Here is a 13,986-nt window from a genome sequence, read left to right as displayed (position 1 = left end):
TATTAATAAAGCTTCTCAGAGCTCTGGGCCCGTATTAATAAAGCTTCTCAGAGCTCTGGGTCTGTATTAATAAAGCGTCTCAGAGCTCTGGGCCTGTATTAATAAAGCTTCTCAGAGCTCTGGGTCTGTATTCATAAAGCACCTCAGAGATCTGGGTCTGTATTAATAAAGCTTCTCAGAGCTCTGGGTCTGTATTAATAAAGCGTCTCAGAGATCTGGGTCTGTATTAATAAAACACCTCAGAGATCTGGGTCTGTATTAATAAAGCACCTCAGAGATCTGGGTCTGTATTAATAAAGCACCTCAGAGATCTGGGTCTGTATTCATAAAGCTTCTCAGAGATCTGGGTCGGTATTCATAAAGCTTCTCAGAGATCTGGGTCTGTATTAATAAAGCACCTCAGAGATCTGGGTCTGTATTAATAAAGCTTCTCAGAGCTCTGGGTCTGTATTAATAAAGCGTCTCAGAGATCTGGGTCTGTATTCATAAAGCTTCTCAGAGATCTGGGTCTGTATTAATAAAGCACCTCAGAGATCTGGGTCTGTATTCATAAAGCGTCTCAGAGTCGGGGTGCTTCTCGGATCAGATTCCCCCTGTCCATATAATCTTAATCAAAAAGGCAAAACTGATCCTTGATCAGTACTCCTACTCTGAGCCACTTTATGAGGGAGAGGTAGAGGTCACTCCTATTTAACTTTCATTTGGCTCCATCTACTGGAGAGTATTCAAGTATAAAGAGTGACAATTCAACAGAGAGAAGTTACCATCAGTTTGTGATGCTCATGCTTCACATAACATAGCTTTCCCTTTGATGCTGGTGTTCCTGATATAGCCTATCTTGCAAATACAATATGTAGACTAAAGGATTGGGATTGGATTGGAAAATAATTCCCCTGCCCTGAGATGAGATTATGGGAAATTGTTTCTGGAAGCTGACTATTGTTTCTACCTTGAAGCTTTTCCCAATGACTGTGGAAATGATTATGTTTGTAAGAGTGGTCAGTTAGTCTTTAGAACGTTACCTAATAATAGACAGGGTCATAATATGCCTTCGTCATATAGATTGTCGTTTATATATTAAATAGCCTTCTCCCTGGACTAATTAGGACTGATTTTAATCTAATTCTTGAAAAGCTAATGTTATTTTGATAATTTCTCTAATGCAAAACCGTTATGATTCACCATGATGACGATCATCTTCATGTCTAAACAGATTATTTGGGGTCGTAACAGGATGGATGCTAATGTAATAGGCCTAGGAACACTCTTCTTCATTACCTCAGTATCTTATTAGCTGCTGATCAAATCTTTAAGGGCGGGGGATTGCTTTGCGTCCGTTTTCTTTCCTTGCCTGTTTTACTAATGTTGTAGGAGAATTGTATGTAATGGAGACCTGCGGTATATTGGATGTTTATCAATTCAGCCATGAAGACATCAATGTCACAGTCCATAACATTCGCCATTTACAGTATTTTTAACGCCAGGGTGAATAAAATGAACATTTGCCATAACAAAGAATAGACTTCTAAGCCATTATAGGCTATTTGATGTTTGTAAAGGGGTTCCCTTATCTTCCCGCACACCAGCGTAGGCTACTGTGGCCCAGTAATGGACGTTTTTGGCCGATCAGCGATGCCTTGGGATAAATCATTAATGAGCATTCCTGAAGACATAATGGCCTTCCACTAATGCGTTATAATGATCTCCTATCACAACCACGTGCACGGATTTAATGGATGGAATGCCTTTGAGAATTCTCCGTTTAAACTTCGAAAAGTCCTCTCCCCTTTCAGTGTGCATATCGGGAAGAGCTAAAACATTAACACAGAGCTCCTCCTTGGCTCCGCGAAGCATGACTTTCCCTCTCCGGAGATCAACATCAGGTGCGCTCATTTAAATACATTTTATTATTAAAAGATAGACTAAGCTTTATGTTTTTAAAATAAAATACAAAAAAAGGCGTTTTGTTTTGGAAGGAGGCCCAGGTCAATTCAATCAAATATTAGGCCAAGCCTACTGATGCCCTGGCCTAATGCTCATGTGAGCATGGATTGAAGTAGTCCCCCCAACCCGGTGTTGATCTTAAAGGTTACGGTCCAAAGAGCTGATGTAGTGACATTCCCTGTCGAATATAATTTAATAGGTGTTTCACAGAAATAGAAGTGTACTTGTGCGCTGTCCAAGGTGCTGAAGTTATAAGTGACGCTCCCTGTCCAAGGTGCTGAATTAAGTGACGATCCCTGTCCAAGGTGCTGACGTTATAAGTGATACATTTGATACATTTGTTTGCTTTCCTGCGATATTTTATGTAAACAAAATGGAACTGTTCAAAGTTTAGTTATTGTTGTTGTTTCTGCGGTTGTTATTTTTAACTGTTGACAAGAGATTGCAAGAAATTTTAGCAATGTGTGAGTGATTCTTTATGAAATGCAGGTGGCGCAATTGAAGATATTATCTGGCCAATATCTTCAGCAAAAGGGCCAAAGAGAGAGGGCAATTGAACACCAAAGGAAAGGAAACTGATAATCAAAACAACGAGATTTATAGCACGAATGAAGCAAGACCTACATTTTATAGCCAAATACTAAAACGGTTATAATAGGGGAAAGTTATAATAATCTATGGGTAAATGTTTATTTCACCTTCAGTTTCAATCACAAATAGTATTGCTTATGCTTTAATTATTAATCAAAATAAAACTAGGAGTCGTCACTCATTGATCCCCTATCAACTTTCATTTATTTTTTTAGGTCAAATCATACTCAAATCAACGATTTGTTATTGTTGATGTCGTTGACGTTATTGTTGTTATTGCCGTTTTATTTGTACTCTTCTTATTTTATTATATTGGATGAAAGGTTAATTCAATTTAGGATAGGCCTAAATGCCGCCAAATCCGACACCACAACAAAACTTCAATGCATTTCAATCTGATGACAGATGTGGTTGTTACCTGACTCAAGAGAGGCAACAGACAGATGTTACCCCAAGATGAATGTTGATGATGTTACCCCACCAAAGCCTTTCTTGAGTCCGAGCTTATGTTCTCAGCGCTTCGGAAAGCACCAATTTAAGCCTCTCGAACGTATAGGCTATTATGCAGATTCACTTTACATGGCCGCAGCCCTATTGGAGAGGCGACAGGGGAGCTGAATGAGCTTAATCTGCCAAAAAAACAAGTTAGTTTTAGCAGAAAGCACTAATCTAGGAACACCTCCCTCCCTTGATTATTTTGCCACGAGACCATAGGGTGCTATCAGTGATCTTTTGTTCTCCCTGGATTTATATGATGCGACGATTTCTTTCTGTGTTTTGCATCAGCGTCTCATGCCTTGCCTGTCACATGCCGATATTCAGTTACGAAGATGCCTGCAAAAAGCGCCCGCAGTTTCTCCTAATGCATTTTGTTCAGACTCCTATGCCGCAATTCATATCGCAGAGATGGAGAGGTGGAAGGAATAGTAGCGGAATCTCTGCACCAAAATGAGGCAAGACCTCCCCCTCTCGCTCCCCCTCTCGCTCCCTCTCTCTCGCCATAGCCTAACATATATGAGTGTTATACCACGTGGCGCTAACAGCCTTTACTGTAAGTCATACTGTAGGTTATGTGGCATTGGCTCCAAACCTGAGGAGAGGATTTGCTTGCGGTTGCTGCATTAATGGCACACACAACTATGACAAGAGTTGTTTCATTGATTGAAAAGCATTTTGAGGACTACATTTTTCTCACGGAGGGTGGATGGATGCATCACAGCGGGTGTGCACGCATGAGAAGCTGCAGTGATCAACAACAAATCGAATGTATAAATTGGAGAGGCTAGCTGTTGATTCACAGCTGAAGGCGCACGAGCCCATTGGGCACAGAAGTCAATTCAACGTCTATTCCATGTTGGTTCAACGCAATTGCATTGAATTGGCATTGAATTGACGTGGAAACAACGTTGATTAAACCAGTGTGTGTCAGTGGGAGGTTTGTCTGCTCGGAATATCCAGTATCTTTTTCTCCAGCTGTGACAATAAAACTATAATGACTTTGTTACGCACTTTAAGGATATAATGGATTATTTGGTTTGCATAAAAACAATACTGCTTAGATTTCATTGGATAATATTCATTATTTGGTGAGTGGTGAATATAGAATTTTCTTCTGGGACGTTTTGCCATCACTAAACCGCCAAACTGGCTATGGCCGCTGCGATCGCCAGCTCCCTCATTCGGCAAAAGAGGGAGCGGGAGCGGGAGAAGGCGAATGCATGCCGCTGCGCAAGCAGTCCGAATATTTGCAAAGCAGGGGACAGGGGACCCTGTGAGAAACCGAGCAAGCTGAACGTGTTCTCACGCGTCAAACTCTTTGGCTCTAAGAAACGGAAGAGAATAAGTCGACCAGGTGTGCTTTTGAGTGTGATTTCTCGACATAACACAATAACTATCATCATCATAATCATCATCACCAACAATTCGAACACCACGAACACTTCCATCCTCTCCCATTTTAAATTTGAAGAGCTCAGAGTAATGGCACATTTGTCCAAATTGTGATGGTATAGTATAAGAAATACATTATTTGACTATCTATCCATCAACCTGTCGTGATCCTGCAAGTCCATGCACTCATCAATTAATTACCTCACTCTAACACATGACACTGTCATCATCGGAAAAGTGCACAACGTATTCACACTGCCATGCTTCTGTTGTGCATTATATTATCATCTTAACAAGAATGACATTCAAAGTACAGTGTCAGTGTACAGCATCCAGACAGGTAGATTACCTGTTTTTGAAACTATGAATGAGCTTGATATTGCATGGCCAGCCACCACTATCCCAGGTACCCATCACACTGTTTTGGGTTTGTGCCACAGTGTGATGTCTATGGGATGCCTGAGGTTCCTCTGGTATTTTACTACTGACTGTGCAGTAGTAGAAAACGAGCTAGTATAATTGGACTATAGACTTGGTATATGTCCAATATCTCCTTACTTCTTCTCTCTTCCCTCTCCTCCTGTTCTCACATTCTTCCCTGTTGTCTCCACAGAGCCCCAGCTCAAGGGGATAGTGACGAGGCTGTACAGCCGCACAGGCTTCTGCCTTCAGATGCAGGCTGATGGAACTATCGATGGAACCAAGGACGAGGACAACAGCTATGGTAGGACTATGTGTTTTTGCCTTGAATTCGTTCATATTTCAGATTATTGTGATATAGAATTCAAGAAGAGAGAATAGTCAACTTCACCTCTTTTGCTCAATGTTCGCTACTACATCTCCAGTAGAATGTTTCTCTTATATTGTCTACACGCATAAAAAAGGTGCTATCTAGAACCTAAAAGGGTTATTCGACTGTCCCCATAGGAGAACCCTTTGAATAACCCTTTTTGGTTCCAGGTAGAACTATTTTGGTTCCAGGTAGAACCCTTTTGAGTTCCATGTAGAACCCTTTACACAGAGGGTTCTTCATGGAACCCAAAAGAGTTATACATGGAACCAAAAAGTGTTCTACCTGGAACCAAAAATGGTTCTCCTATAGGGACCACAGAAGAACCTTGTTTTCTAAAAGTGTACTACCTACCCTCTCTTTTTTATTCCACATTGCAGCTGTGTTCAACCTCATTCCTGTTGGGCTGCGAGTGGTGGCCATCCAGGGGGTTCAGACCAAGCTTTACCTAGCCATGAACAACGACGGCTTCCTCTACACTTCGGTGAGTCTCACTTTACATTTTAGTCATTTAGCAGACACTCTTATCCAGGGTTAAGTGCCTTGCTCAAGGGCACATCAACAGATTATTCACCTAATCGTCTCGAGATTCAAACCAGCAACCTTTCGCTTACTGGCCAAACACTCTTAACTGCTAGGCTACCTGCCGACTCCTTTGTGTCTCCTACATACTTCCCTAGTTAGGCTTCCATGTGGCAGGATCACATTATAAACATGGTGGGTCGTGCCCTGAATGCTGATTGGCTGACAGCTGTGGTATATCAGATAGTATACCACGGTATGACAAAACATGTATTTGCACTGCTCTAATTGGTAACCAGTTTATAGTAACAATAAGGCACCTGGGGAATTTGTGGTATTGGGGCAATATACAGCGTTGTGTCTTGCCTAAGAACAGCCCTTAGCCGTGGTATATTGGCTATATACCACAAACCCCTGAGCTGCCTTTTTGCTTAAGTATACTACTACCTGTGTTACTGAGTGAATTGATTACGTTGAAGGTCACCTTAACTGTCATGTTAATTATATTTAAGCATCAATTGTTGGTGTGAAAACCAAAGTGACTGGAGTGATGACTAAGGTCAGTAGTTGTGCAGTAGTTGCTGTTGCGAGTATTGCAGTGGCCACCACATTGTGTTTTTAACTTGTAATAGTGATCTTGTCCCTCTGTTTATGTCTCCATTGGTAACCTGGGGGCCATCTTTACGAGAGGGCTGGTTTGTATTTTGGGGAGTTGGAAGTTACCATGGAGACACATGAGTATGGAAATGCTCTCTGAAGTTGGGATTGTTTCAGCTCTGGTGAGGTCATTTAGCAATCTGGATGGAAAAATACAGCATGGGCTGAATGTTAGACAGCGTATTTAGATTCAATCTGTTTATTTAGCTAAGTTGCCTAAAGCCTAGCCTGTGTGCATGTGTGTGAGTGTGTATGATTGGATGTGAGTGTGTTTGTGCGTGTGTGTGTATGATTGGATGTGGGTATGTTTGTGCGTGTGTGCGTGCGTACGTGCGTGCATGCCAATGATTGGATGTGTGTGTGTTTGTGCACGTGTGTGTGTGCGTATGATTGGATGTGGGTGTGCATGTGTGTGTGCGTGTGTGTGCATATGATTGGATGTGGGTGTGTGTGTGTGTGCGTGTGTGTGCATATGAATGGATGTGAGTGTGTGTGTTGTGTGTGTGTGTGGTGCGTGTGTGTGCGTATGATTGGATGACGGTGTGTTTGTGTGTGGGTGCGTGTTTGTGTGTGCGTGTTTTTGCATGCACGTGTGTGTTTGTGTGCGTGCGTGTGATTTGATGTGGGTGTGTTTGTGCGTATGTGTGTGTGTGTGTGTGCGTGCGTGCGTGCGTGTGCGAGCGAGTGTGTGATTGGATGTGGGTATGTGTATTATCACCATAGACATTGGTGTCTCTTGCAGAATGAGGTTTTGTATCGATCTTTGCCAATTAAAGTATTGACCTTTGACCTTTGTCTGTCAATTGAATGAGTCAGTGTTTTCAAACTGTGCAGGTGAAAAGTAATCAGCTCGCCACAACAATCTGAGCTGCTAGAGTGATGGATGAGCAAGCTGTAAGAGTGATGGACATTCCCATAGTCTGACATTCCCATCATAGGCCTGTTCACACAGTATGGCAAGCAAGTTTAATTCAGCTCATCAGTCAACTGATGTTTTCACAACTCAATTCTGAAAGCGACCAGTTGTAAGGGATCTCTTACTGCAGATTTGCAGCTGAGCACTTTGCGGCAGGCCTATGCCGTTTAGCAGCTGGGCACTTTGCGGCAGGCCTATGCTGATTAGCAGCTGGGCACTTTTGGGCCTGCAAATGCTGTTTAGCAGCTGGGCACTTTGCAGCAGGCCTATGCTGTTTAGCAGCTGGGCACTTTGGGGCCTGCCTATGCTGTTTAGCAGCTGGGCACTTTAGGGCCTGCCTATGCTGTTGAGCAGCTGGGCACTTTGGGGCAGGCCTATGCTGTTTAGCAGCTGGGCACTTTGGGGCCTGTCTATGCTGTTTAGCAGCTGGGCACTTTAGGGCCTGCCTATGCGGTTTAGCAGCTGGGCACTTTGGGGCAGGCCTATGCTGATTTGTAAACTGTGCACGTAAAAGGCTCCCAACCATAGAAATGGAATTGGTCCCAACTTTTAGTACAGCCCTCTGTACTGCTCTGGACAGATTCTGGTAGTGCTTCATGCCAGGTACAGTGCCTTGCGAAAGTATTCGGCCCCCTTGAACTTTGCGACCTTTTGCCACATTTCAGGCTTCAAACATAAAGATATAAAACTGTATGTTTTTGTGAAGAATCAACAAGTGGGACACAATCATGAAGTGGAACGGCATTTATTGGATATTTCAAACTTTTTTAACAAATCAAAAACTGAAAAATTGGGTGTGCAAAATTATTCAGCCCCTTTACTTTCAGTGCAGCAAACTCTCTCCAGAAGTTCAGTGAGGATCTCTGAATGATCCAATGTTGACCTAAATGACTAATGATGATAAATACAATCCACCTGTATGTAATCAAGTCTCCGTATAAATGCACCTGCACTGTGATAGTCTCAGAGGTCCGTTAAAAGTGCAGAGAGCATCATGAAGAACAAGGAACACACCAGGCAGGTCCGAGATACTGTTGTGAAGAAGTTTCAAGCCGGATTTGGATACAAAAATATTTCCCAAGCTTTATACATCCCAGGGGCACTGTGCAAGCGATAATATTGAAATGGAAGGAGTATCAGACCACTGCAAATCTACCAAGACCTGGCCGTCCCTCTAAACTTTCAGCTCATACAAGGAGAAGACTGATCAGAGATGCAGCCAAGAGGCCCATGATCACTCTGGATGAACTGCAGAGATCTACAGCTGAGGTGGGAGACTCTGTCCATAGGACAACAATCAGTCGTATATTGCACAAATCTGGCCTTTATGGAAGAGTGGCAAGAAGAAAGCCATTTCTTAAAGATATCCATAAAAAGTGTTGTTTAAAGTTTGCCACAAGCCACCTGGGAGACACACCAAACATGTGGAAGAAGGTGTTCTGGTCAGATGAAACCAAAATTGAACTTTTTGGCAACAATGCAAAGCGTTATGTTTGGCGTAAAAGCAGCACAGCTCATCACACTGAACACACCATCCCCACTGTCAAACATGGTGGTGGCAGCATCATGGTTTGGGCCTGCTTTTCTTCAGCAGGGACAGGGAAGATGGTTAAAATTGATGGGAAGATGGATGGAGCCAAATACAGGACCATTCTGGAAGAAAACCTGATGGAGTCTGCAAAAGACTGGGACGGAGATTTGTCTTCCAACAAGACAATGATCCAAAACATAAAGCAAAATCTACAATGGAATGGTTCAAAAATAAACATATCCAGGTGTTAGAATGGCCAAGTCAAAGTCCAGACCTGATTCCAATCGAGAATCTGTGGAAAGAACTGAAAACTGCTGTTCACAAATGCTCTCCATCCAACCTCACTGAGCTCGAGCTGTTTTGCAAGGAGGAATGGGAAAAAATGTCAGTCTCTCGATGTGCAAAACTGATAGAGACATACCCCAAGCCACTTACAGCTGTAATCGCAGCAAAAGGTGGCGCTACAAAGTATTAACTTAATTTTAGTAACTTTAGTATTTAATTTTAGTAACTTTAGTATTTAACTTTAGTATTAACTTTTTTTCAGTTTTTGATTTGTTAAAAAAGTTTGAAATATCCAATAAATGTCGTTCCACTTCATGATTGTGTCCCACTTGTTGTTGATTCTTCACAAAAAAATACAGTTTTATATCTTTATGTTTGAAGCCTGAAATGTGGCAAAAGGTCGCAAAGTTCAAGGGGGCCGAATACTTTCGCAAGGCACTGTAGCTAGTCCATCCCTTCTGTCCTCATTCACTTCCCTTTGGACATTTGATATGAATGGATAGCCTGGGTGAGAGGGAAATGGCTGAAACCAAGTGAAGCTTTCTTTCTTTCTCTCCCTCTCTTTCTATCCCTTTCTGTTTCTTATCTCTTTATTTCTCTCACATTCACACTCCTGTCTTTATCGCCTCTCTGTCTCCCTCTTTAGGAACACTTCACCCCGGAGTGTAAGTTCAAGGAGTCAGTGTTTGAGAACTACTACGTGACCTACTCCTCCATGCTCTACAGACAGCAGCAGTCTGGCAGGGCCTGGTACCTTGGCCTCAATAAAGAGGGAGTCATCATGAAAGGGAACCATGTGAAGAAGAATAAACCATCAGGCCACTTCATCCCCAAGCCACTGAAAGGTGAGTGGGTCTTACTCTAAGGCAGGGGTGGGCAATTCCAGTCCTCGGGGGCCTGATTGGTGGCACAGCTTTGCCCCAGCAAACACACCTGACTCCAATAATCACCTAATCATGATCTTCAGTTTAGAATGACATTTGATCAGCTGTGTTTGCTAGTGATGGAGAAAAAGTGTGACACCAATCAGGCCCTCGAGGAGTTGCCCACCCCCGCTCTAAGGCGTCCACATGCTTCCCAGTTGAAACCGTTTGGAAGGGTTTGTGCATATATTATGATGACATTTTGTGACGTTTTTGTTTGTTTTGGACTTTTTGGGGGACTGTTCAGCACACAAACATTTTTCTGGAGACAAGCCGAAGTCGGTAGCTGAAGTCTACGCCCCTTTGTTGGTGATTGGGCAACAGTAGGGATTCTTCAATAAAGTCTGTTGTCTGTTGTCATTTTTTCATGCACATTTTTCATTGAGAAATACTGCAGCAAAAATCTTAGATGTAAAAGTGCACGACTAAGATTACCTCGACAAAAACGTCAAAATTAATGACAGCAATTTACATATCAGATTTCTTGAGTTATCTTAATTCAGACTATTTTGAGGAAGTGTATACTGGCTATGACATCTCAAAATGGACAAACTGTAAGGGCCGACGCCGGACAGGAGAAGCAGGTACGGGGAGTCAGACATTTATTCGGGAACAGACAAGGAAACAAGACAGGAACAGCGTCGGCACCCGGGTAACACGGACATGAGACCATTAATCCTGAACCAGGGAACAGAGCTTGTGAACAGACAGATATAGGGAAGGTAATAACACAAGTAATTGAGTCCACGTGAGTTCAATGATCACTGATGCGCATGACGGAGGGAAGGCAGGTGTGTGTACTGATGGTGGCTTGAGTACGTAATGCTGGGGATCCTGGCGCCCTAGAGCGCCAGAGGGAGGAGGAGCGGGAGCAGGCGTAACACAAACAGTACTATTGCCACTTTTTTTCTTATTTTTCAAGCTAATGTCTTTTAAGGGAGCCGAATGGAAGCATGCTGATGCCTTTACTCTGAGAGGCTGTGAGTAGGTCTTACTCTGTGTGTGTTGAAGGTTGTTGGGGTAACTGTTGGAGTTAAGGGCCTTGTTAGAAAGACTCCCCCTAGTATATCTTTGCATTTTACAGAAGAATATCATGTTTGTCAAAGGCTCTGCACAATACAGATAACCAGAGTTGATCTTTACCAAACTTGACACCCTATCTGCTTCTTTGTCTTCCAGTTGCCATGTACAGGGAACCCTCTCTCCATGATCTGACCGAGTTCTCCCACTCCGGCAGCGGTACTCCCACCAAGAGCCGTAGTGCATCAGCCCTGCTGAACGGAGGAGGGAAGACACTGAGCCAGAACGAGCAGTCCACATAGCTGTGGTGGTCAGCGTCAGGCAGAGGGCGGTTCTCACTGTAAGCAGACTCAACTGATCCTCATCACACTGAACAGGTGGAGAGGAAGCAAATTAGCTTAGCTTAGTGTGTACTGAAACCACTGTGACAGACTATGACATCATCAATTAAATAATTCCATGAGCGAGCTTCTGCGGGTCAACTTTGCTATGAACTTCGATACGAAAAGCCATTTTGCTGGTCTGGAATTTATATTCTTCCTTGTATTCTTGAGCATATGTAGTGTATTACCAATGTATATCTCTCTGAAGGTCTTGAGAGGGAGAGTTACTGGTCAGTATTTATGTGGTCCATCAACTGTTGCTTTCATGCCTCCTAAAAAAAGCTTTTTTGTGTGTTTGAGTCCAAGGTGTACATATCTGCAAGCCTTCTGCCTCGTCTACCATATAAATTGCTTGCCAGCTATACTGATTGCGATCATTTGTTCCTGTGTACCAAAGAGTCAAGCGTGTTTCTCTAGTTTTACTCAAGGCAAAGAAAGAAAGGAAGAAAGAAATCGAATCACAAGCATAGGCCATGTCCTAAATCTGTCTCATCTACTACTTAAACGACACACGGTGTAGTGTGTACTAATCGTACTACAAACTGTGTAGTGTGTACTAATCGTACTACATACTATTTAGAACATACTGTTTAGTAAACATTTATGCAGTAAGCAACAAATATCAACATACTAGGCTCCCCCATACTGAGAATGCATCATCTACTGCACAATTGCGTTGTTTTCCGACATTCATTAGTTTTGGTACAACCCATCCCCCCCTTTTCTGATTATCAGCTGATATGTTGTCAAACACACGTGGGTCTAAAAAGACTAATCTCTTCCTCAATAGCATGACATCCTGGCATTTAAAGCATTTTCAAAATGTGTCATACTATGAAACGTTCTATTTTGGCATACCCATCAGTCTACGAGTTACAACACAAGGAGGCGAGGGGTAATCAGACACAGACAATGTGTGGTCTACAGCAACTTGTTTTAATAATACAATAGAGAAGCAGAGTAGTTGTATTGTGTCATTAGTAGTCTCCTTTGACAAACTATAAACAACATTTCATATGGTATTTAGATGTATTCAGTCCTTTTTTTGTGTGTGTGTGTGAAAGGATATTAACATAATCCTTGATTTTTTATTTTACCATCAAATGGGGATTATTAGTGAAATTGAGGGCTCTTACAGATTAAATTATTGTTTGTATTCTCCTGCATTGTTTTTTCCCCCTGGAGCCAAATAGATGCTTATGTCTATAATTTTGATTGATTGATTGACACTATTATTGCATGGAAGACTGTGGACCTCTGGGAAATAGCAGCATGATGTACTGTAGGTCTACTATGCTTATTATCTACCTGTTTTGGACGCTGTGCTCCAGTCTATACCAGACTACAAGTGAATGATCCACAGAGCACAGATACACTTTTAATCTGGTACCTTCTTGCAGTAGGTTATTTGTTGTTCTAACGAAAATGCACTGAATAAAATGTTTATAAGGAAATACAATTTTTGTTAAATTGTGCTTTATTTTTGTCCTTCTTTCCCACCTGTTGATATTGGCTCCACCCCAGGCATGAAAGGGTTATTAATTAATCCACCATCATCAACACCATCATATGGATGGAATAGCTAGATCATCATCAATTAATCCCTAGGGAACTGAGCCCATACTCATTCACAAAGCTTCTCAGAGTAGAAGTGCTGATCCAGGACCAGTTTTGTATTTTAATCATAATGAATAAGATTATATGGGCAGGGGGGACCTGATCCTAGATCAGAACTCTTGCTCTGAGATGGTTTGTGAATGAATGTGATTAGGCCATTTTGCTGTGGTGCTAGCTAGAGGCTGAAAGGCCAATAATATTGATCGTAATGATGCCTCACATGTTGAAATACAAGGCCTTCTCAACAGGAGAGTGACTGAGCCAATCAGAGTGGAGCTCAACTCTAGAGCTCTGCTTGAGATGGTATAGACAGTACAAACACTATTATAAATGAGAGAGAGGGAGGAGAGAGAGAGAAAGGGTGCAGGAGAAATCGTGCAGTCTAAAGAAATTTGGTTGAGCATGTCTATTCGCCATAGAAAGAAAGAAATGCAGTACAAATGTGAGGCGAGCTCTTCAGTGCAGGGTGGGTGGAGAAAGCATAGCAGCACATGGTAGAAAACACAGCAGTAGCGGGCTGCGGGTCCTGACAGAGATCATTATAGCGTCTGTATTTTTAATGCTGCGGGTGGGAGAGGGCGGTCAGACCGACGACTAGAATGACAATATATTTTGTTGTCCCGCAGTTTATTTGGAAACGGTTGTCTTCCTGATTTGTATCCGTTAGCCTACGCCTATGTATTGTATTAAAAGCACACATTTGTCGCAATTATTCACACACTCAGAATTCGCTGATTCAACTTCAATAGCCTACCTCTCCTCTCAACGTCGTCTCTATCTCTCCTAGTTGGGCGTGCGAGATCAAGTGCGCGTAGTAGCCTATATGTGTGGTCTCATTGAAATAGAGTAGGCTGCCTATGCATGGGCGGAGAATCACGTGGCAGTTACCTTTCCAAGGAAATTAACTTAAATATGAT

At 42.5% G+C, this 13,986-nt stretch overlaps 1 protein-coding gene across 2 annotated transcripts; it reads left to right on the top strand.

Annotated features, from left to right (window-relative positions):
- Positions 1–1,832: 1,832 nt before the first annotated feature.
- On the top strand, positions 1,833–12,911 carry LOC139388063 (fibroblast growth factor 13-like). 2 transcript variants are annotated; one of them, XM_071134580.1, is made up of 5 exons: positions 1,833–1,883; positions 5,039–5,149; positions 5,596–5,699; positions 9,773–9,971; positions 11,229–12,911. In XM_071134580.1, the coding sequence occupies exons 1-5, from the start codon at positions 1,853–1,855 to the stop codon at positions 11,369–11,371; spliced, it is 588 nt and encodes a 195-aa protein (XP_070990681.1). In that variant the 5' UTR covers positions 1,833–1,852; the 3' UTR covers positions 11,372–12,911. The 2 variants fall into 2 exon arrangements, with proteins under 2 accessions (XP_070990681.1, XP_070990680.1); XM_071134579.1 differs by lacking the exon at positions 1,833–1,883 and adding an exon at positions 3,574–4,387 and having other exon boundaries at positions 11,229–12,906.
- Positions 12,912–13,986: the final 1,075 nt, after the last annotated feature.

Source organism: Oncorhynchus clarkii, chromosome 29 (assembly GCF_045791955.1).
Source record: "Oncorhynchus clarkii lewisi isolate Uvic-CL-2024 chromosome 29, UVic_Ocla_1.0, whole genome shotgun sequence".
NCBI lineage: Eukaryota > Metazoa > Chordata > Actinopteri > Salmoniformes > Salmonidae > Oncorhynchus > Oncorhynchus clarkii.
Note: the sequence above shows the minus strand (reverse complement) of the source record. Positions and strands in the feature narration are given on the sequence as shown.

Excerpts from the sequence above, each read along its gene's own strand:
- LOC139388063 (XM_071134579.1), top strand. The coding sequence starts at position 4,186 with ATGGCCGCTGCGATCGCCAGCTCCCTCATTCGGCAAAAGAGGGAGCGG. Across the intron at positions 4,388-5,038 it reads GAAGAGAATAAGTCGACCAG|AGCCCCAGCTCAAGGGGATA; the intron begins GTGTGCTTTTGA and ends TTGTCTCCACAG. Across the intron at positions 5,150-5,595 it reads GGACGAGGACAACAGCTATG|CTGTGTTCAACCTCATTCCT; the intron begins GTAGGACTATGT and ends TCCACATTGCAG.